General features: G+C 41.9%; 1 protein-coding gene across 1 annotated transcript in view; it reads left to right on the plus strand.

The window, feature by feature from the left end:
- Window positions 1–20859: 20859 nt before the first annotated feature.
- nxph1 (neurexophilin 1) overlaps window positions 20860–22389 on the plus strand; it is a 63688-nt gene continuing 62158 nt past the window's right edge. The window contains exon 1 of the mRNA XM_031278526.2: window positions 20860–21494. Coding sequence (XP_031134386.1) covers window positions 21441–21494 — 54 coding nt within the window. The 5' untranslated portion in view covers window positions 20860–21440. The remainder of the gene's footprint in view (window positions 21495–22389) is intronic.

A 22389-nucleotide genomic window follows, 5' to 3' on the forward strand; every position in this document is an offset into this window, starting at 1 on the left:
ATCCCCAGCTCACCGAACTGCAACCCCTCTCCACCCCGACTACGCCTTGATATCCTGTCCATAAATACTACAAACAGGATTGGTGACAAAGCGCAGCCCTGGCGGAGGCCAACCCTCACCTGAAACGAGTCCGACTTACTGCCGAGAACCCGGACACAGCTCTCGCTTTGGTCGTACAGAGATTGGATGGCCCTGAGAAGGGACCCCCCTCACCCCATACTCCCGCAGCACCTCCCACAGTATCTCCCGGGGGACCCGGTCATACGCCTTCTCCAGATCCACAAAACACATGTAGACCGGTTGGGCATACTCCCAGGCTCCCTCCAGGATCCTTGCAAGAGTAAAGACCTGGTCCGTTGTTCCACGACCAGGACGGAATCCGCATTGTTCCTCTTCAAACTGAGGTTCGACTATCGACCGAACCCTCCTTTCCAGCACCTTGGAGTAGACTTTACCGGGGAGGCTGAGAAGTGTAATACCCCTGTAATTGGCACACACCCTCTGGTCCCCCTTTTTGAAAAGGGGAACCACCACCCCGGTCTGCCACTCCTTAGGCACCGTCCCCGACTTCCACGCAATGTTGAAGAGGCGTGTCAACCAAGACAACCCCTCCACACCCAGAGCTTTAAGCATTTCTGGACGGATCTCATCAATCCCTGGGGCTTTGCCACTGTGGAGTTGTTTAACTACCTCAGCAACTTCCACCAGGGAAATTGACGACAATCCCCCATCATCCTCCAGCTCTGCCTCTACCATAGAGGGCGTATTAGTCGGATTTAGGAGTTCCTCAAAGTGCTCCTTCCACCGCCCTATTACCTCCTCAGTTGAGGTCAACAGCGTTCCATCCTTACTGTACACAGCTTGGATGTTTCCCCGCTTCCCCCTCCTGAGGTGGCGAACGGTTTTCCAGAAGCACCTTGGTGCCGACCGAAAGTCCTTCTCCATGTCTTCTCCGAACTTCTCCCACACCCGCTGCTTTGCCTCTTTCACGGCAGAGGCTGCAGCCCTTCGGGCCCTTCGGTACCTTGCAACTGCCTCCGGAGTCCCCTGGGATAACATATCCCAGAAAGACTCCTTCTTCAGTCGGACGGCTTCCCTGACCACCGGTGTCCACCACGGTGTTCGTGGGTTGCCGCCCCTTGAGGCACCTAAGACCCTAAGACCACAGCTCCCCGCCGCAGCTTCAGCAATGGAAACTTTGAACATTGTCCACTCGGGTTCAATGCCCCCAGCCTCCACAGGGATGCACGAAAAGCTCCGCCGGAGGTGTGAGTTGAAAGTCTGTCGGACAGGGGCCTCCTCCAGACGTTCCCAGTTCACCCGCACTACCCGTTTGGGTTTACCAGGTCTGTCCAGAGTCTTCCCCCACCCTCTGACCCAACTCACCACCAGATGGTGATCAGTTGACAGCTCTGCCCCTCTCTTCACCCGAGTGTCCAAAACATACGGCCTCAGATCAGATGAAACGATTATAAAATCGATCATTGACCTTTGGCCTAGGGTGCTCTGGTACCAAGTACACTTATGAGCATCCCTATGTTCGAACATGGTGTTCGTTATAGACAATCCATGCCTAGCACAGAAGTCCAACAACAAACAACCACTCTGGTTTAGATCAGGGAGGCCGTTCCTCCCAATCACGCCTCTCCATGTGTCTCCATCATTGCCCACGTGCGCGTTGAAGTCCCCCAGCAGAACTATGGAGTCCCCCACTGGAGCCCCATGCAGGACTCCATTCAAGGTCTCCAAGAAGGCCGAATACTCCGAGCTCTTGTTTGGTGCATACGCACAAACAATAGTCAGAGTTTTCCCCCCCCACAACCCGCAGGCGTAGGGAGGCGACCCTCTCGTCCACCGGGGTAAACTCCAACGTAGCGGCGCTCAGCCGGGGGCTTGTGAGTATCCCCACACCCGCCCGGCGCCTCACACCCTGGGCAACTCCGGAGAAGAAAAGAGTCCAACCCCTATCCAGGAGTATGGTTCCAGAACCGAGACTGTGCGTAGAGGTAAGCCCCACCAGATCCAACTGGTAGCGCTCCACCTCCCGCACAAGTTCCGGTTCCTTCCCCCACAGAGAGGTGACGTTCCACGTCCCCAGAGCCAGCGTCTGCTGCCCGGGTCTGGTCCGTCGAGGCCCCTGACCTTCACTGCCACCCATGTGGCAGCGCACCCGACCCCAGCGGTTCCTCCCACAGGTGGTGGGCCCATGGGTTGGAGAGAGAGGTGCCACGTAGCTTTTTCGGGCTGTGCCCGACCGGGCTCCGTGGCAAACCCGGCCACCAGGCGCTCGCTGACGGGCCCTCCATCTGGGCCTGGCTCCAGACGGGGGCCCCGGGCTTCCTCCGGGCAGGGTCACATCATCTCTACCTCGTTTTTTCATAGGGTTTTTGAACCATTCTTTGTCTGGCCCCTCACCTGAGACCACTTTGCCTTGGGAGACCCTACCAGGAGCACAAAGCTCCAGGCAACACAGCCCTCAGGTTCATAGGGACACACAAACCTCTCCACCACGATAAGGTGATGGTTCCCGGAGTAGTATTATTATTATTATGATTTTTATTATTAATTACGCTTATTGTTATTTAGAAGAAGAATGTCGTTATTATTATTATTTGTATTATTATTATTATTTAAAAGAAGAAGAATGTCATTTTTATTATTTTGTCAGTCTGAATTATTTTTTGGTCATTGAAAGCCTTTCATTACTGAACCCAGTCCGTGCGCACCTGCCGGGCCTAACCCTGAAACGTCAGGTAAAGCGCACAGGCTCGCAACTGAAGGAATACATATGCCTACAAATCAAATGCTTTGGTAAAGTCACACAAATTAAACATTGAAGTCCATGTTGCACAAAAATAAACACTGAAGTTTATAATTACTATGTTGTTGTTTTTTTTACAGTGGGTCATAATATATCATATCTTTTAGTTTGTCAGTGCGTTTTGTGGTGTTAGGAATTGTTTTTCTGCGCATTTCCGCACTAACTCAAAACGTGCGTACATGTACACCACCTCCTGAGCTGGCATAGGATTTGAGCGTGCCGTACGCCAACGTCCATATTGCTAAATCTCAAAGTCACCGTGGTTTTGGGTGTACGCCAGGTGTACGCTGGAAATTTGGTGTACGCACTTTTGATAAATGAGGGCCAGTGAGTCTACGTTAAGCTCTGATGGCTCCAGTGGATACCTTCATTGATTGAAGAGAATGCCAGTCAGCCCTGACTATAAAGTTGAAGAAGCTAACCTGGTCCAGTTTCCAGGTTTCAGTTGACCGGCAGGGAAACTAGTGGAGATGTGGGGTGAAGGCCAGTAGCTTTGGTGAGGCTTCAACGCCATACTGGAGAGTAGAGTGTGAGGTCTCCAGTGTAGTCCTGGACATATTAATTCATTTTCCCACAACAATTTCTTCACCTAAAGCTTTCAGCACAGTGACCTGAAAAATGAGGAGGAAATTAAGATCTGGGACCACATCACATTTTTTTTTCTGAAAAGCAAAAATGATCCCTTAATTCTGCCTGAATCAATAGCTAACTTGTTGTGTTAGCCTAGCACAACTTGTTAAATGAACTTGGCCAACAGGTTTCCATCTGAAAAGCATTATTAAATCTTATTTAAATGTATACAAAAAATGGTCGTAAAAATTACGTCATTATTTATTATGACTTGTCATTTAATAATGGAGAACAAGCTTATTCTATAGATTAGCCTATGCATTTTTAAAGGGTAACTACAGTTTTTTTCAACCTGGACCCCATTTCCCCATGCATTTGTGTCTAATAGACTGATGTGACCAAAACTCTTTGAATTTGGTCCAGTATTGAGAGAGATCGCAATGACCAGCCGGTGCAAACCGAGCTTCAATGTAACCTAATAGGGCAATTGTGGAGCCTTGCTTATTGTCCACTGACAGGCTCAGATTGTTACTAAAAGTGTCTGACAACATTATCGATCTCACGACGTGATTTTTTGTCCGAAGACAGCGGTGTGGAGAGTGGAACGCGCCTTGAGAAAAAGGCATTCAGGATGCCTGTTTTTCAGAGTAGGCTACAGAAATTATAGGCTCCTGTTATCTAAAAGTTTGTCAGTGCCATGACTCAATATTTAAATGATTTCGATAATGTGGATGGGGTTCTTATAGTTTGATGACAACCTGCATGTATTTGAGCCAGAGTACAAAAGGAGAGAGAGAGAGAGAGAGAGAGAGAGAGAGAGAGAGAGAGAGAGAGGCAGCAGGCGGAGGAGGGTGAAGCAGCGGCTGAACGGCTGAGAGGCTCGGAATATTGATAGTGCTCCCGTGGGTGCTGTGCCCCTATAGCTATGCCCAAAGAATACGTTGTCAGGAGTGGGACCTGTTGCTGCCAGATATCTGTGGTCTGGATGTGTCCAGTGATAGACCTCAAACACAACGTTGTGTCACCACATCAGAGGATCTCCCTCCTCTAATCGACAGGGCTGTGTTTTCTCCATAACTCCAGAGTAGATATGGACATGCTGGGAATCAATGGGAAGGGGAGGAGCTGTAGTATGTGAATCAGCTTTTTTTGGCCATTTGGGGCAGGTGCAAATTCCGGCACTTTAGCAATAGAATTGTCAAAATCTTGATTTGGTTGGAGCTAGGTTTTCTCCATAACTCCAGGGTAGATATGGACATGCTGGGCATCAATGGCAAATACGAACTATCTTTTAGATAACACGAAACCATGGATGTATTACAGCCTACTGACCGCACGAAACATTGCGTGCAGCTGCAGCTCTTCTCTTTCTTCCCTCGTCCGCTCTTCATTTGTTTACTTCATCCATAGACTATACCCTACTTTGGCTCAAATAAATACGGGCCATCCAATTATAATGACCTCATCCACATTGTCAAAATCATTTAAATAGCCTAGGGAATGTTCGTTATTTATTTCAGGGGCCACCGGAGGAGTTTTGGTATCTTTAGTCAAAATAGACCTGACCCTCCCTTCACATTTTAGATGACCCTCCAAAATGATATGGAAAAAAGGGATGACCCTCCCCAACAATTTATTGATGCCTTCTGTACTGGTTTGTGCTTGGCAAAGACTTACAGATAGCCATTGTTTTTCTACAGCCATGACATATGTGACTAAACCTCTTCATTCTCATCTTACGCATCACACTCCTCTGTTATTGTGTGGTGGCCATTTCAGTAGATTTACTCACTAACTTGTTGTAATTGTTGTAGAAACACAATACGCATGGAAACTAAATGCACACTTCCTGCATTACTGCATTACTTCAAATACTAAGTTACTCATCTAGTATACTAGTATTCACATAAAATAAAACAATAAAACATTGAGACCATTCAGAAAAGCACACTGGGTAATAACAAATGCAAAAATGGTTGCTATGGACACGTCACTAGGCTTCCTCAGTCATTGTATATTTTACCATATAGGTAAAGCTGAACATTATCCAAAACTTCATTTCTCCGATGAGCATCAATTTGGGAGCTTGCATGCTACCACGCCTTCCTTCTCAAATGTCTTGAAAAGGCTGTCGTTTATCTATATATATAATATCACCTGGACCAAAAGGATATTTGAGTCGGGTATGGCTGCAGCCTGGAGACCTCCCGTCTCATGCCCTCCCAGCTTGGTGCAGTCTGCAAGCTTTGACTTTTCAAAAAGCTTGCATCTGGTCCGTTATGTTTTCGTACGGTGTTTTGGATGTTTTTGAACTTAACAGTATGGCAATCATGCTAATGAATAAAATTATTTTTTCATCAGATATCTTAGTTACAACACGATGGAGCTAGCAAAGCAGTTTTGTGTTTATATGTGCGAGTGGGATTTATTCAGTTTGGGAAGTCCCACAGTCTCTAAAGCTACAGTTAAAATTGTCTGGCTGACTAAACAGGGAGGGACCCATCTGCTAGCGATAGGGGCTGAGACTGAGAGAGCTACATGGAGCTACATGGATAAATATGCACCAAACAAGCCACTTTGAAATGTTGCTGTTCTCATGAATACAACAGTTGGGGGACCCTCCCCCCTAGACTAAAAGAAATTGGATGACCCTCCCCTCAACAAAGAATAAAACGACATGACCCTCCCCTATTTTCCTCCGGTGGTCCATTCATAAATACCGAACGGTCCCCTATTGAGCCATGGCACTGACAATCTTTGAGATTAATGAAGGATTCAGTGTGCCACTTGTATTTTGAACATTAAAACATTATTCATAAAATCATGCCAACAATTAGTAGGCTAGCACTTTATAATAACTACACATAATTCATCACTTATTAAGCATTAGTTACCTAATGGTTTGTTCATCATTATTCATTTTTTGTTCATACATAATTCATCATCAGTAAAGCATTTGCTCACACAGTTATGAATGGTTTGTTCATAGTAAACAAGCCTATTAGTTAATGATTTGTTCATCAGAATTAATTTATTGTTCATACATAAGTCATCATCAGTGAAGCATTTATTCACACAGTTATAAATGGTTTGTTCATAGTAAATAAGCCTATCTAAAAAAATACTTTTGTAAGTACATGATTTATACTTAATAGATAATGAAACAACCATTTATAAATGAAATCATTTTCCCATTATAAACCAGTTGCAAACTATTACTAAATGCTTTGGTCATCATTTGTAAAGCATTGCTCCTATGTACACACTCATTAATGTTTGTTAATGAAGTCATTTTACCATTATTAACTAGGTACTCAGATAAAACTAGGAAGTTAATGATTAATAGACTATCTACACCTACATTTGTTCATGCCTTAAATAAAATGTTATGATTTAAAAATAGGCCTAAACTAATAGCTGGGGTATTAATACATCTGTTACAAATACTTACCAATATTGTAATCCATGACTAATTCAGGAGTTACTGCTGGTTAGTTAAGTATATTGTGTGAGCCCATCTAAAGTGAGCACTTTCTATGCTTTACAAAGCATTTATAAATTAGTTGCAAAGGCTAACAGAACCTGGACACACACATGTATTGTTCTATTTGGACATGCTTTCAGAAATATGCCTACGGATAGTCAGTGTGTTAATGCATCTTTAACAAGCACTTACCAACACATCACTTCATGACAAACGTCCCTTTTGGCGCCTGCATCGGTACGTAAGAGGCTGTCGTTATTCACTTGGTTAGAGAAAAAGAACGACATTTAGTGAATTAAATCAATTCTACATACTAAATATGATCTAATACTGGCTATGCCTTGTTGTACAATGTATAGAGCAAAAGAGAGCTGTGCCTGAATCCACTGTCGTCACGGAGTTAAAGGCAGTGAATTCCGTTAGGTGAGTCATTTCTATGCACTAGGCACAGGTGCTAATAGTGCAAAGCTAACGGATTAGCTAAGTGCTGTATTCATATGCTAATAGGGTAATTAGCCACAAAAGGCTAGCGGACTACTGCATATTGCCTGTGAAAAGGGTAATGATTCTATCTATTGGTTATGGAAAGTAATGTTGCTTTTCAACACTATTGCTAGCTGTGGGTATTTTGTTGAATGAATCTTAGTACAAATTGTGAGTTTAATTGTTTAACTGGAGTTTATGGTGAAGTAGCTAACTTAAAGAGGCTAATTTTTAGTGCATTCTTTCTACTGTTACCAGTACAGGGAGGGATAAATAAGCACGCATGTCTTAATGCCTCTAAATTACAACACTGTAGCTTAAGTTATGGGAAACATACAATTTGAGAGATTTTTACATGCAATTTATGCATTTTTTTAGGATAGTGTTAATGTTACTACGGAAGGTTCCATAAAACTTGAATTAGAAATGAATTTTTTTGTATAAAAGTTGCCTGTTAATTATAAATTGTTGCGGTTATGGACATTTTGGTTGCCTGTTTGTATATTTCTGTTGCTGTTTGCTGTCTTGTATATTTATTCTGTATATTTCTGTTCTGTTGTGTGAATTTATCCTGTTTTGTGTATTCTGTTCTCTCTGTATATTTCTGTTTCCTGTTTTATTTTGATAGTCTGGTTTTCTGTCTTGTCTTGTCCAGTTTTAATTCCTGTGTTTTCCTGCCTTTGTTGATTACCCTGTCTCTCCTAATGTGTTTCACCTGCTGTGTCACCTGCCCCTCGTTACCTCATTACCCAGTGTATTTAGCCCTTTTGTTTCCCTTGTCTCTTGTCAGATTGTTTTGTGTCTGTTTGTGTTCTGGTCCTGTCAGTTGTGTGTTTTTTCAGCATGGTGCCTTTTCTTTGGATCCCTTTGTTCTTTAGATTCCTTTTTGTCTTAACTAACCAGCAGTAACTCCTGAATTAGTCATGGATTACAATATTGGTAAGTATTTGTAACAGATGTATTAATTCCCCAGCTATTAGTTTAGGCCTATTTTTAAATCACAGCATTTTATTTAAGGCATGAACAAATGTAGGTCTAGATAGTCTATTAATCATTAACTTCCTAGTTTTAACAGACCTTATACGTTCCTGAATACCTAGTTAATAATGGTAAAATGACTTCATTTACAAATGGTTAATGCATCATTTATGAATTATTAAAAACATCAACTCAAACGTTTTACATGGGCTTACTTACTATGGACAAACCATTTATTAACTGTATTTACAAACGCTTTACTGATTAGAATGAATGTAGGAATTATGCTTTACAAATGATAAATAAATAAATTTACTAATAGTTTGTAAATAGTTTATAAAGGGAAAATTATTTAATTTACAAATAGTTTTAGCAATAATTATTTAGTGTCAAACTTCTATTTATAAACATAATTTCCCAGTGCCTTATTTACTATGAACAAACATTAATGAATGTGTATACAAATGTTTACAATGTTTTTATGAGAATTAACATAGGAGCAATGCTTTACAAATGATGACCAAAGCATTTAGTAATAGTTTGCAACTGGTTTATAATGGGAAAATGATTTCATTTATAAATGGTTGTTTCATTATCTATTATGTATAAATCATGTACTTACAAAAGTATTTTTCTAGATAGGCTTATTTACTATGAACAAACCATTTATAACTGTGTGAATAAATGCTTCACTGATGATGAATTATGTATGAACAATAAATTAATTATGATGAACAAATCATTAACTAATAGGCTTGTTTACTATGAACAAACCATTCATAACTGTGTGAGCAAATGCTTTACTGATGATGAATTATGTATGAACAAAAAATGAATAATGATGAACAAACCATTAACTAATAGGTAACTAATGCTTAATAAATTATGAATTATGTGTAGTTATTAAAGTACTAATGGCTATTTTAATAGCTTAGTATTCTATGCAAAACAAAAGGTATGTATAAAGGCTTTAGGCTGCCCTACATGTTATTGTAGGCCCAGTTTAATATGTAACTTAATTTTATACAATATGCGTAGTAGGGGGTCTCTGCTCCGTCTCCCTTTCAGTTGAGTGGTCCTTGGCTTAAATAAAATGTTGAAGACCACTGTTCTAGTCGGTGAACTCTCCTGACTCCTGCTACTCTGCACTGCGGCTCTGCTGCTGTACGGAGCAGACGGCGTGTGAATAACCCAGTCCAGTCACTTTAGTTACGGTAGATGGCCTTCATGTTCAAAATGACAGAGGGCATTCAGATTTTTCCGCCATTGTTAAAAACTTCAGTCAATGACGGAATCTGGCAGTTTAAGGTCCTCTCTGACTAAAGTATCGTCATCCATCAGGCACAGGTATCCATCCGAGATTCGTAGAATCTAAATATGCCACAAGGGAAAGAAATGCAGAGAAATGAAAGCATAACTAGCGCCAGTCAACCTAATACTAGGTGGAATGCCACTTCCAAAGCAGAGGAGCAGTACAGCAATAGCCCCTGAGTTAAACCTGGCCTCTGGGACAGCTTCATAGAACAGGTGTATTTAATTTACTGTATTAAGTAAACGTGTTTGAATTACACCGTGGCTTTTAGGCAGGGCTATTTGTTTTGGAATGGGAGGGTACTGTACACATGCATGCGCATACATGAATGTCCACCTACTGTACATGCAAAAAATAAAATCTCAAACATTTCAATTCATACAGAGAATATTTAGCCTGGGACAACAAAGAAACAGGACAAGTATTCACTGTTGCAATGTTCTTGTCTTGCTTTTTGTTCATGGACAAACTGAAACCTACACTACTGAAACCTACACTGTAAATGTTTAACCACTTGACAACTTAACTGTTCATTTCTCCTTTGCTCTGATCACAAACACCGCTCTGCTTCAAGTGCATGGTGGGTGTTGCAGAAGTACAGGAAACATTTTCTTTACAATAATCTTTTGCCACATGAAAACAATACCATAGAGACCATACAGCACACATTCAGTTGAAAAAAACACCGTAAAAACTAAAACTAGTGCCCCCACTAATACACCGAGCATTGTTTTGTGTTATTAGAGAGTATTGCTATCCCAAAAAAAGGCCTCTAACCAGGGCAGAAGAGAATGGTTGTTGGCCAAGCCAAAAACCTGTTCAACCAGTTTGGTATAACAACTACTAAAGAGACAGCTAAAACATCAACCTGTTCTCACTCCAAACTCGTGAAATACAGTCTCTTGGGCAGTGGCTGTCAGTGTCAGGTACAACGCAAAAAGCCCCCATTCAACGTGTGTGTAGAATGCACCGGGCAGAGCAGCAGCTACGCAGCGCTTGAAGATGACGTAGTATTAAGAGCGACAACAGTAGCGAGTAGTATTAAAGCCTGAAATTCCGTGTAGGGAGGTTGGCTCATACTTTAACCCCCCCCCCTCCCTTAGTACGTCACTGACACATACAAGTCCGGTGGGAGAGAACAGAGTTGGAATCACTTCAGTAGTTGTGGAACTCCAGTAAGTAGGCTGACAAAGCTATTTCATTCACTTTAAACATTGGATGAAGTGATTCATTTCATGTTGCGGAGTCATTAATAAATTAGTCATGACAAAAACAATTGATGATAACCGATGTAACATTTATAATGTTGCCTAGCTTATTTGGTAGCTTGTTTAAAAGCTTGTTGTATAGTTAGTTAGCTAGCTTTCTAATTTCATCCACTGTGCTTTTATGCTACACACTGGTTACAGAAAATGAGCCAAACAAAGTGTGTGAATGAAACATTAAGTTTTAGTGATTTAGTGGCCGCCTGGCTGGATAGTTAGCTTGCTTACTAGGGGGCTCAGTCCTCAGTTCTCAGCATCACCTCTAGCCTCTTAGAAAAAAGAATATTTACAGTGAATAAATTAGGATTGCCAACCTACTTACTGGAGTTTCACAACTACACATATCCTATACAAGTACCATTTTGGCTGTATTGTTTGTGTCCCCTTCAATGTTTATTGTCCCCCCCCCCCCCCCCATGTCAGTTGCTCTTGGCAGGAAGTAGAAGCCAACTCTAGTTTAACTGTGCTGTAATATCACCACCAGAGGTCATTAGAAGACAGCAAAAGATGTGCATTCTGCTCAGCTTGATGCAGGCAGGATTTTGGTCTGGTGATACTATAATGCCTTCACACATGCAATGTTGTAAAACCTTACAAAACAACATTCAGGTCATTTTGTCTCATTTGTAGCCTTTTTACACAGGTGGGACAATATTCTCAGTACTCCATTTTGCGTAGAACTGAACATAAACCTAAAATGTCCAGTTCTTTCAGAGACAAAAGAGGAGCTCTGAGCGGGAAAGGGATTGATCAGTGCAAATGAACCACTGTCATTAGGAATGAAAACAGAAATGTGAGGTCAAGCATTCTGTACTTCTTTTTTTACAACAATGTTTTTGGCAACGGATGGACCCTGAAGGCACTGATTCTGTCCTAATGCTGTCATGTAGAGAGACAAACAGGTCTAATTATTCTTTTCCTCCATTTGTTAAATTGTTGTCCTCTGCTTGTTGAAGTAATGTAATTGCCTTTATCACCAGAGCCCCTGATTATGATCGGATGTTGGAAAGTAAAACAGAGACAGGCTACATGGTTTTGGTCCTCTCATTTAATCAGCACTTCACGTAATCATGTCTCTGTCTTCCAATTAAATTCCCTCTGCCAAGAAAAGGCTGCCCTAATCAATTAAGTCATGTTGTAAAACGCACTTCAAACGGGTGACTTTGCTGCGTCCTCAGAGACATCACGATCTGCCGAAAAATGTGATTAAGGATACTAGGTCAAACACTAAAGATCCTCTATGCAGCATTTTTTGTTTCTAAGTTCTGTTCCCCCGAGCCCAAAGATAAAAGATGTCTCCTTTAACTGATAATCTCCTTCTGATAAAATAAAGCACTGCCTCAATCAAGGAAAGTGGTGGTCTGCCTTAAAAAAAGGCTCACAAAAGGCTGCAAATGCTTTGGTGTGCGAGAGAGAACACACATCTCTGATTAAATATCATTCATTCATCATATGTTTTCTGTTTTTTAAATCAGCCATAGCCAATGACAAACAGTCTTTTTCACTGCCCCAGCTGGTGGTGAGAACCATCCGTTCCATGAACTGGAGTCCTCAGAAACCCTATCATTTAACATCAGCAAACCACACACAGCACACTGTTTACCAGCAAGCTGGTCTTTGATGATTTATAGCAAAAGAAACCGGAGGAACAAGAGAAGCAAAAGATGTGATGTTGTTTAGTCCAGATCTTAACTATAGAGTCTTTATTTCCCTTTCAAATTCTCAGATTTGTTCTCCATGTGGCTGGAAAAAGGATCCTTCCCTGAAACAGATTTTCATTATGGACAACAGAGGGAATGCACAGCAGGTGGGATGCAAACCCCTTGTTTGTGCATGATCAGATTAATTTTGATGCTAGATTTGTACAAAGAACTCTAGCTGTCTGAGGCTTCACAGTGGCCTAAGATGTATACCATATACTATGACTACATCCTTCAAGCATGCCATTCACTCTCTTCCCTCACTTCCTGTCACTTCTATACTGTCCACCTTTTTTTTCAAGCATTCTATCACCTTCAAAGCATAATTCTGGTTAGCTACAACCTGGGTTTTACTTGTCAGTGTCCATCATTGCAGAAAGTAAGAAGTAACACGTAACAAGTGCTGAGACCTTGAAACACTGTGAAATCCCTAACAAACAAGTTCAACAGAGAAAGAAATACCAAAAATTAGAAGAGCCAAGACTTTGAGGAGTTAAGACCGAGTCAAGACCAAGACCAAGGCGGGGCCAGACAGAAACAAGACCAAGACTTTGAGGGGTTGAGACCAAGTCAAGACAAAAGGCAGGGCGAGACTGACTCAAGACCAAGACCAGACCACAACAACTGACAAACAGCTGAAACTAGATCCCTGAAACATACTGTATATACACAACTAGCTAATGTGTATAGCTAATATTAGATAGATAGATAGACTTTATTAATCCCAAATTGGGAAATTACTTTGCTACAATCAGCAAGTTACAAGGACATACACACATACTTACTCACACACATAGAAAATACAAGAAATATACTAGAAATATTAAATAACATAAAATAAAATAAGATAGCAAAGATAAAAATGCCAGAACTACTGAAAAAATAATAATTATTTTTATATATATATATATATATATATATATATATATATATATATATATATATATATATATACTTAGAGGGATGAAACAATGTACATGTATATACAAGTATAGAATTAAATTTACATACAAAATAAAATATGTATAATATTAAATATGAAGTAACCAGTGTGCAAGTAGCATAATAGTGCAATATTGTAATGAGTGAGGTAATGTGATAGTAATCTCACACACAGCTTGTTTTACAGTTTAACAGGGGTGAAGAGATTTCGGAAGAGTTTTGCTGGAGAGGCATATTGATAACGTTAGCTAGCTAGCTTTGCTATCGTTGCTTAAACTTACCTTTCTAAGTGGCGATACAAATATGAGGTGGTCCCAGCTGTCTCAGTCAGCGTTACATTGCAGACTGCTGTGTTTTTTTTTTGGATGTTGTTTTGCATATAAACTCCCTATGGTTTAGGTAGCCAATTTTTATTACCGACGATTTGGCGGATATCTCTCAGACAGCCAAAGCTTCTCCTGTCTCCATTCAATTACGCGTTAAGGGGGCAGGGGATAGGGGGTTATAGTAATACATTTCAACTTAGAAATGAGTAATTAAAGTACCTTAAATTGTACTTAAGTACAGTACTTGAGTAAATGTATTTACATTCCAGGACTTCACACTCTGTCCTACATTGGTATTTGACGTAAATCATGAGGTGCACAATCATTCAATACAAATTGAATCCCTTATACACATTCCCAAATCTCAGCAATACGGTCTATGAGGAGCAAAAGCTGATACGCAAATCTCCTAAATGGAAATATTTAAAGAAAATAGATGCAGGACAAAATAATTCTGCTGTGTGTGGGAAAACAAATTGATATTGCCTATTGCTATATATTCTTTGCAATTTTGCACTCAACCCATTCAGCCTCGTTTTTCAGTTATTTTAACAGTTATTTTGTATGTATACATTTGTTTTTCTGTATTTATTGTTTGTTTCATATTCATGTTTAATATGTTTGTTTGTTTATGTATGCACCTTTACCGAGGCAAATTCCACATAAGTGCACTGATTAACAATAGGATTGAGTGGACTTATAGCCATATCTCTATATTCTACTCTACCCAAGTTAAGTTCTGAAAGTTTTCACCAAAAATAAGTCTCAGATCTGTGGCTGTCTTTCACTTGAAGACTTGTATTTACACCCTTCAATAAGCCAAATGGAAGCTTGAGTTTCCGTCCCCGCTCCTCGAAACCGGCAGTCATTCTAATTGTGATGAGGAAGCAATTGATGTGCAGCAGCTGCATCCTGTGACCAACGCTCCGCTCAGCCATTTGTCTCTGTCAGCTCCCCCTCAGCCCGCCCACCCTCCACATCCTCCTGAAAAGCACTGGCAGCCTCGACTGTGACTGCAGACTTTTGTCGCCACACATGGCGTGAAGCATGCCCTCGGCCCTTCTGGTCAAGCCCAGTTTGACTCCTATCCCTTGCATAGAGTGACACTTCAAGTGGCAGCTGGTTGGGCAGCAGCCACGGCAAACCTGCTGCCACCGCGTCACGGCCACGCCTGAGGGCCCGCAGCAACATCTGCCCTCACAATTGGCGATGGAGCAGAGCCAGCCAAACATATTCATGCCACCGCACGCCAGCGTCACTCAGCTGGGCAATCATCCTCTTCCTCTCTCTCTTGTCTTTATATCTTGCTCCTCCTTTTTACGGCCCAATGGGAAGCTATTAGGAAACGGCTATACTGTAATTTTCTCTCCCAGCAATGAATGGGCACCAAAAGGTGTGCTTGGAAAATTAGCAACTTGACCTCCTGATTATATACTATCAATGAGAGATGATCTGGTACTGAAAAGAGAAAGGAGAGCAGGTGTTTGATTGAAAAGTAAGAAATGTTGTCTTTCTTCCCTTTGTGGTAGTGGTTGGAAGGCGACACATCACTCTTGTGAATGGTTCTCATTCTGTGACACTGACACAACTCAGTGGCTCAGTTCTAACTCTGTGCCCCACTGATGCTCTATAGTGTCCTTGAAATGCAGTCAGACTCATATTTCCTGTCCCATTCCAAAGCATTAGTCAAAGCACAAGTCAATAGCTTCTGCATTTTTATTCCACCTTTTATTACATACATTCTGACACTAGCAAGGCCAAACTGCCCTCAGATGAGAGCTGTCTCTGTACTCAGTGTCTGCAGAGGCCAGTGTTAGATTTTCATTAAGTATATGTCTATATGTATAATCATTAAGGGGAAGTCTATTATGAATTTAAGTATTTAGACCATTCCACTAACCTCATGAGTGCTGCATGAAACCAGTTTATACCAGCCCAGTTACCCTTGGAATCACACTCCTATTGGATGATTCCGCACCTCACGATTTACGTCCAGTGACAATTTAGGAAGTTGTGTGAACAACACAATCCGACAGTTTATGTTCCCCTAACAATTCCCGAACCATAAGTGTTTTATTTGCCTAACCCTAATAATTACTTAACCATAGTCTATCTGCCATTTTCACGATTCTCCCCCGACTTTAACCATACCATAGTTGCCATGTGTAGATATTGTAAAAAGAAGGAATTTCAAAAACATTAGAACTGAATGTATAAAAAGTTCATTGAAAGTGATCTGGGGTTTTTCAGAATTTTCCAGTAACAATGTTGTTGTCTGGCAATAGTATTGTTTTAATCACTTGGACAGGCTGTCTACATATACTCAGAAGTACGTGAGTACAGGAAGGACCAATCCACTGAACATTCTTTAAACCAATCAATCAATCATTCAATCTATCCGTTTTGTTTGTCAGATTAAATCGTAAGGGAATCGGGGAAGAGCCAGGACTAGGTGGAGAGATTATATCTCCACCCTGGCCTGGGAACGCCTCGTGATCTCCCAGTCAGAGCTGGCTAATGTGGCTCGGGAAAGGGAAGTTTGGAGTCCCCTGCTGGAGCTGCTGCCCCCGCAACCCAACACCGGATGAAGATGGATGGATGGACATTACATTGTAAATGTAATGCCATCAGAAAATAAAGCCACAGTGTGTAGGAATTTTGTGCCATTATGTAATTTTCCTATTACTCTAACTAAGCTTTTGTTTGGTAGAAAATTAGGTAAAGGGTTATTATATTTTCAAATTCTACACTTGAAGACATTATTTGAATTTTGTGATTGAAAATCCCCACTTTACAGATATAACAACTCTTGAATTAACATATTTCTTTGTTTGCTGTGAAAACCATTAACTGCTGCGACTGTACCAGCAGCTTCTGTGGCGAGATGGATACGTCACTCGCTACTGATTTGTTGAATGTAAATGGACTGTATTGATGTAGCGCTTTTCTAGTCTTAATGACTACTCAAAGCGCTTTTACATAGTACAGGGACCATTCACCATACACATACATTCATACACTGTGGCCGAGGCTGCAGTACAAGGTGCCACCTGCTCATCAGATAAACACTCACACTCATTTAAACTCCAATTCGGGGTTCAGTGTCTTGCCCAAGGACACTTCGACATAGGACTGCAGGGCCAGGGATCGAACCATCAACCTTCCAGTTGGTAGGCAACCGCTCTACCACCTGACCCCCTGCAAAACTAAACGAAATAATACCTCTCCCAAATCTGTGCATGTCAAATACAGTATGGTTAGGGTTTAAGAAAGATTGTGGTTGTGGTGCCTGGGTACCTCATGTGGTTGAGCGTGCGCCCCATAAACAAAGGCTCAGTCCTTACAGTGGTGGCCATGGGTTTGTTCCCCCTCTCTCTCCCCTTTTCATCTCTTCAGCTGTCCTGTCTAATAAAGGCCTAAAATGCCCAACAAATAATCTTAGAAAAAAAATGGAAATAATAAAACAAGGAATGGACCATTGATTGCAGTTCTGTGACACAACACAGGCTTGTTTGAATGTGCTACATGCTTATCCACCACCCAAATCTCCACAACCTTAATTTCTGCCTCTCTAAATCAAGTGCTTACTATCTCCTGCATTGACGTCATAAGGTAGAGAATTGTTCAATACAGTTAAATTCAATTCAATTTAATTTATAGTATCAAATAATAACCAGAGTTATCTCAAGACACTTTACAAATAGAGTAGGTCTAGACCACACTCTAATATTTACAAAGACTCAACAATTCCAACATTTCCCCCAAGAGCAAGCATTTAGTGCGACAGTGGTGAGGAAAATCTTCCTTTTAGGGAGAAACCTGGGACAGACCCAGACTCTTGGTAGGCGGTGTCTGACGGTGCCGGTAGGGGGTGTGATGAACAGTGGCAATAATAGTCACAATAAAGATAATGGAACTATGACTAGAAATAGTTGAAATAGTAATTGTCCAACATAAATGTAATCCTGGAATGCTAGACTAGGTTCATCCATGTCCTGACCCATTGGACACTGCCAGGATGACTCTGGCATTTGAGGCAAATCAGCAGCACTCAGGCTCCTAGTTCAAATTCTTCCAACAGGCCTTACTGAAATCTCAATTACTTTTTAATTTTAAGGGAAATCTAGATAAGACATCTTTGATCAACAAGGTGGGAATGTTGCGTTAATCCTGAATTATGGGCCCTTTAGTTTACCGTAGACGAGATTGTGCTTCCATTACAGCCACAATGGAAGTCAGCCAGCCTCTGGTGATTTATCTCTGCCTGCTCTACCACTGCATGCCACGCTGGGCCTTTGAAGGCTATCTGGGCCATTCAGAGCAGGATCCCATCAGCCCTGCTGGCTGAGTTATGGCGACAATGCTTGACCACTGCAATGTTGTAGCATTGAGACTGCTGGGGATTTATTAAACACAGCCTCTCCTGTCTTTTCTTTTCTTCTCACCTCCCCGCCCCTTCTGTTCCCCGACAAAAAGGATCCTATCTATCTATCCCCAACCCAGAAACACACACTCAGCATCTGAGGATGGCTTCAGTCACCTTGTCCTGCCTCTGCTGGCATAGAGAGCAAACACACACACACACACACACACACACATAGGCTTCCAGTCACGTATATAAACAAACAATCACACATGAGTCTATTTGGCCCTCATGTTTTATACAAATTTGAATGTGCAATATTACTCTTAGACAATACAGCTTCATTATCTGAGTAACAAAATAGTCTCAGAGATTTCTATGGAGATCTCATGGTCTTCATCAGTGAAATTGGCTCAGGTGTCATCATATAAGCTAATAAATATGACATTTCCTACATTGCAAAAATCTCCTTCTCATCAAAGGCTGGATTACCAACAAGGCAAAGCTGACAACAGCCCATGGGCCCCAAACTCCCAGGGGCCTCCAAAAGCCCTAGGTGGCCTGTGTGGCGATTGCTGTGCAGTATATTAATGTATATATTAATTATAGATGTGTTTGGTAAAGTGTACCACTAAAGCACAATACAAATCTGAAATGATGAAGACCGTAAAGTGGCTAATGGATTTTGAGCCAATCATGAGGCCCTGTTTTTTACCCCTTTCCCACTTGCTAAAAGACTCACTTACACCCACTGTCATCTTCCTTTTGTCTGCATTGGGAAAGGTTACAACTGGCATTCATCCCGGGACAAATGACTATGCAGTAGGTATGGGTATTTCTCGGCTCCACCTCCGCTCGGCGGGGATGGAAACAGGACACCCAGTAGATAAGCTAATTTCCGTCCTGTGATGCTGTGACATGCTTCGCCTCCGTCAGTAACTCTGGCCATCTCTGCGACAAATTCCATCTGTCTCGGGCCATGCAGCGCTGGAACATCAAATTAGTCGGCACTGAGTTTGAAAGAGAGAGTACACAAGTAACAGATATAAAAAAAAGAAGTAACCACCATAAAATTTTGACTGGCCTCCATGCTGCTTTCTAACCCTGTGTTGTAAGAGTAGGGCATCTCTTTTGGAGAATAGCAGAGCCAATACGTAGTGTGTGTGTGTGTGTGTGTGTGTGTGTGTGTGTGTGTGTGTGTGTGTGTGTGTGTGTGTGGAGGGGGGGCTATGAGAGAGTCACAGTGAATGCAGAGCAAGCGGTTTAACTTTATTAGAGAAAATATCAATTGAATGTAGAGCAGAGTTTGCTTTTTTTTTGCTCTGTATCGGAAAGCTGTAGCAGGAAAAGTTAACAACACCTGTTTTCTGGCGCGTTCGTGACATCAAGCATGACATACCTGAAAAAAAAAACAGGCCTACCCATTTAGTGGCAATGGGATAGGAATCTATAGGTTATCTTAAGCAGGTTTAGACGTGTTTAATATGTTGTTGATAGTATGCTCACATGGCACATATTCCTGTAAACAAACATGTATTTATTTAAAATATCACTTACTTATTAACATGGAGCAAACTTTGGGCAGGGAAGTTATCCAGTGTAGATATATTGGTTGCTTTCTGGGACTGTGTGTGTATGGGGAGGGCTCGGCACAGGCTCATGCCTGCCCTAAAAAGGTTAATCCAGCCCTGTTTTCATCACGTCTTTGCTCTATAACTTGGTTCCATAAAGTCTTATTCTCTCAAAACTAACGAAAAAATCTTTAATGGATAATCCTTAACATTTCAGTTCTGTTTGAATGGATGAGATCTGTGATTACTGGTGGCAATGCTAAGAACATCCTAATAGTATAAGTCCCAGAGTTCTGTTCGATAACACATTTATTAATCACCATTTGCCACGTGCAAGAATGGTGGACTCCGCCACTGACACTGCAAACTACAAAATGCAAAGTATATTATGTTTTTAAATACATGGCTATAGCAGAAATGCCAGCTATTACTTTTATCAAACATTTAGTCTGATATAATGAAAATCCTAAATATTGCAGCTTTAAGACTTTCAACCTGTTCCAGTGCAAATCAACTTTGCCCTTTTCCCTCTAAAAATCGAGTGTAATTGTTTCTGTATTCATCATATTCTTTTTCGTTTGGATAAACTGAATCTCATTTCTAGAAAACCCAGTGTCTTTTGGAAAGATATTCTTACTGTACATGCAGATCTGTGAAGTTTTTAGGAGTACATGACTTGATAAGATGGAGATGTTTGCAGCTGAAGTTTGCCTCTGCAAAGATGCACACATGCGTAACACATTGCTGAATGTTGGGGATGTTCTTACTAGCATTACTGTAAGCAATAATACAGTAGGTTGTGGCAGCGATGATGAGTATTAATATATTGGAATGACATCATGAACAACAGCTGCTGTTCTGTATTTGGTCAGGTTTGAGACTCTCTTGTTCGGGGCTAGATGGAAGGGGGGGGCTGTCTGGAGTTATTGGCAGCGCAGTTCTGAATGTCAGCTCATTCATCTACATCAAGCCACAAACCAGCAGCCAAGGTGAAACGCTTTTTCCTCACGAGCGTCTGTTTATGAAAAAGAGAGAGAGAGAGAAAAAAAAAAAAAAACTTCGCTGTCACCATCCTCGCTGCGTCTTGGACTAAACAAATCCTCTCGTTTTATTCGTCTTTTGCTGCCTTTTTCCTCCCCCCCCCCCATCTCGTCCCTCCCCCCCTAGAGTGAGAGTCTCCCCGGTTGTGTTGTGGGTTGCGTGTTATAAAGCGGAAAGCCCCGCCGTTCTCTTCATCACATCAGAGCGCTCCGACCGCTGCGCGCGCCGGCTATCACACAGACAGCCAGGACCTGAACCTGCTCACAGCTATGACCCTGCCGCTCTCTCTACCTGGATTTATTCTCCAGTAACTGCTGTCTGTCGCCCACCCCACTCTGCCACCAACAGCACCCGCATCAGCGGCAGCAGCAAAAAGCAGCAGCCTCCTCCCCGGCTCCTCCGTCCCGCTCCCCAGCCTCCAACTCTCACCTTTTGTTCTGCGACCATGGGGCGCGTTGTTTCCTTTTTGCCTGGGCTGCTGAGGGGCTTGACCGTGCTGTGAGGCGGATACCAGGTGGATTTATGGTCCGCAAAGCCGCAACTACCAGCCGAGGGAAATTAGTGGAACTTTGAGCTCCGGGAGGATGCAGGTGACGTGTTGGTGCGCTGTGTTCCTCCTGACGCCTGCACTTTGCCTGGTGAGTTCCATTCTCCCATACTAAGCCTGTACTTCTATCTCAACTTTCTGCACTTCGCGCTGTTCGGACAGATAGTCTGAAAAGCCGTAATTGTTATTATTTTTTCACTATAAGATCACCTTACTTCGGTTCAAATGTGCGCGTTTCCAAACGCATGTGCACCGCGGCATGAGACAAGGCTGTTCGGTTGTTTCACTGTGTGGCACAGTGCTTAACATGTTAAGTGTGATTCAAACTTTATCTGAACACTTTTTTTATTTTAATTGTTTGACAGTGAAACTTGCACCAGGTGGGTCCTTCCTGTGCGCAATACCAACCGCTGTGCGTACAATGCAGTCACTCTATATTACTCGGGATCTCGGGCTTTCACGCAGGGAAAAAAATATGAGAATAAAAGCTTTTTATACTATGTCAGGGTTTCCTTTTTGAATACTACATGAAATCTGGTGCTTTAAAACAGCGATCCCTAAACGGCACTGGCAGTAAAATCGTCTCACGGGGGCGCCATAGCAAACCAAAGCAGTCCACACACTCCACAGCGGGTTAGACAGGGACTCAATGACTCAAGCTCGAGCCCCGTTTGACTGGTTATTTTACCAGGCAAGTGTAATAGAAAACATACCTTATTGTTAATGTTTTGATGGTGTAGTTCAGCTCCCCTAAATGTTTAAAACAACTTCAGCAACAACCTGCCATCCCATTAACCCTTCATTCCAGGGTGGACCTAGTTCATTCTTGGTAATAAACATAAAAGAAATATCCTGATACATACACAGTTTACTTTAAGTAGTTACCTATAAGTATGGTGTTTGAATAAACACGCCGAGTGAGGCTTTACTGTGGGTCATTTTACTACCACTTCTATTCATATGACACAACAGAAAAAGACAATATC

This window comes from Sander lucioperca, chromosome 16 (genome assembly GCF_008315115.2).
Source record: "Sander lucioperca isolate FBNREF2018 chromosome 16, SLUC_FBN_1.2, whole genome shotgun sequence".
Lineage (NCBI taxonomy): Eukaryota > Metazoa > Chordata > Actinopteri > Perciformes > Percidae > Sander > Sander lucioperca.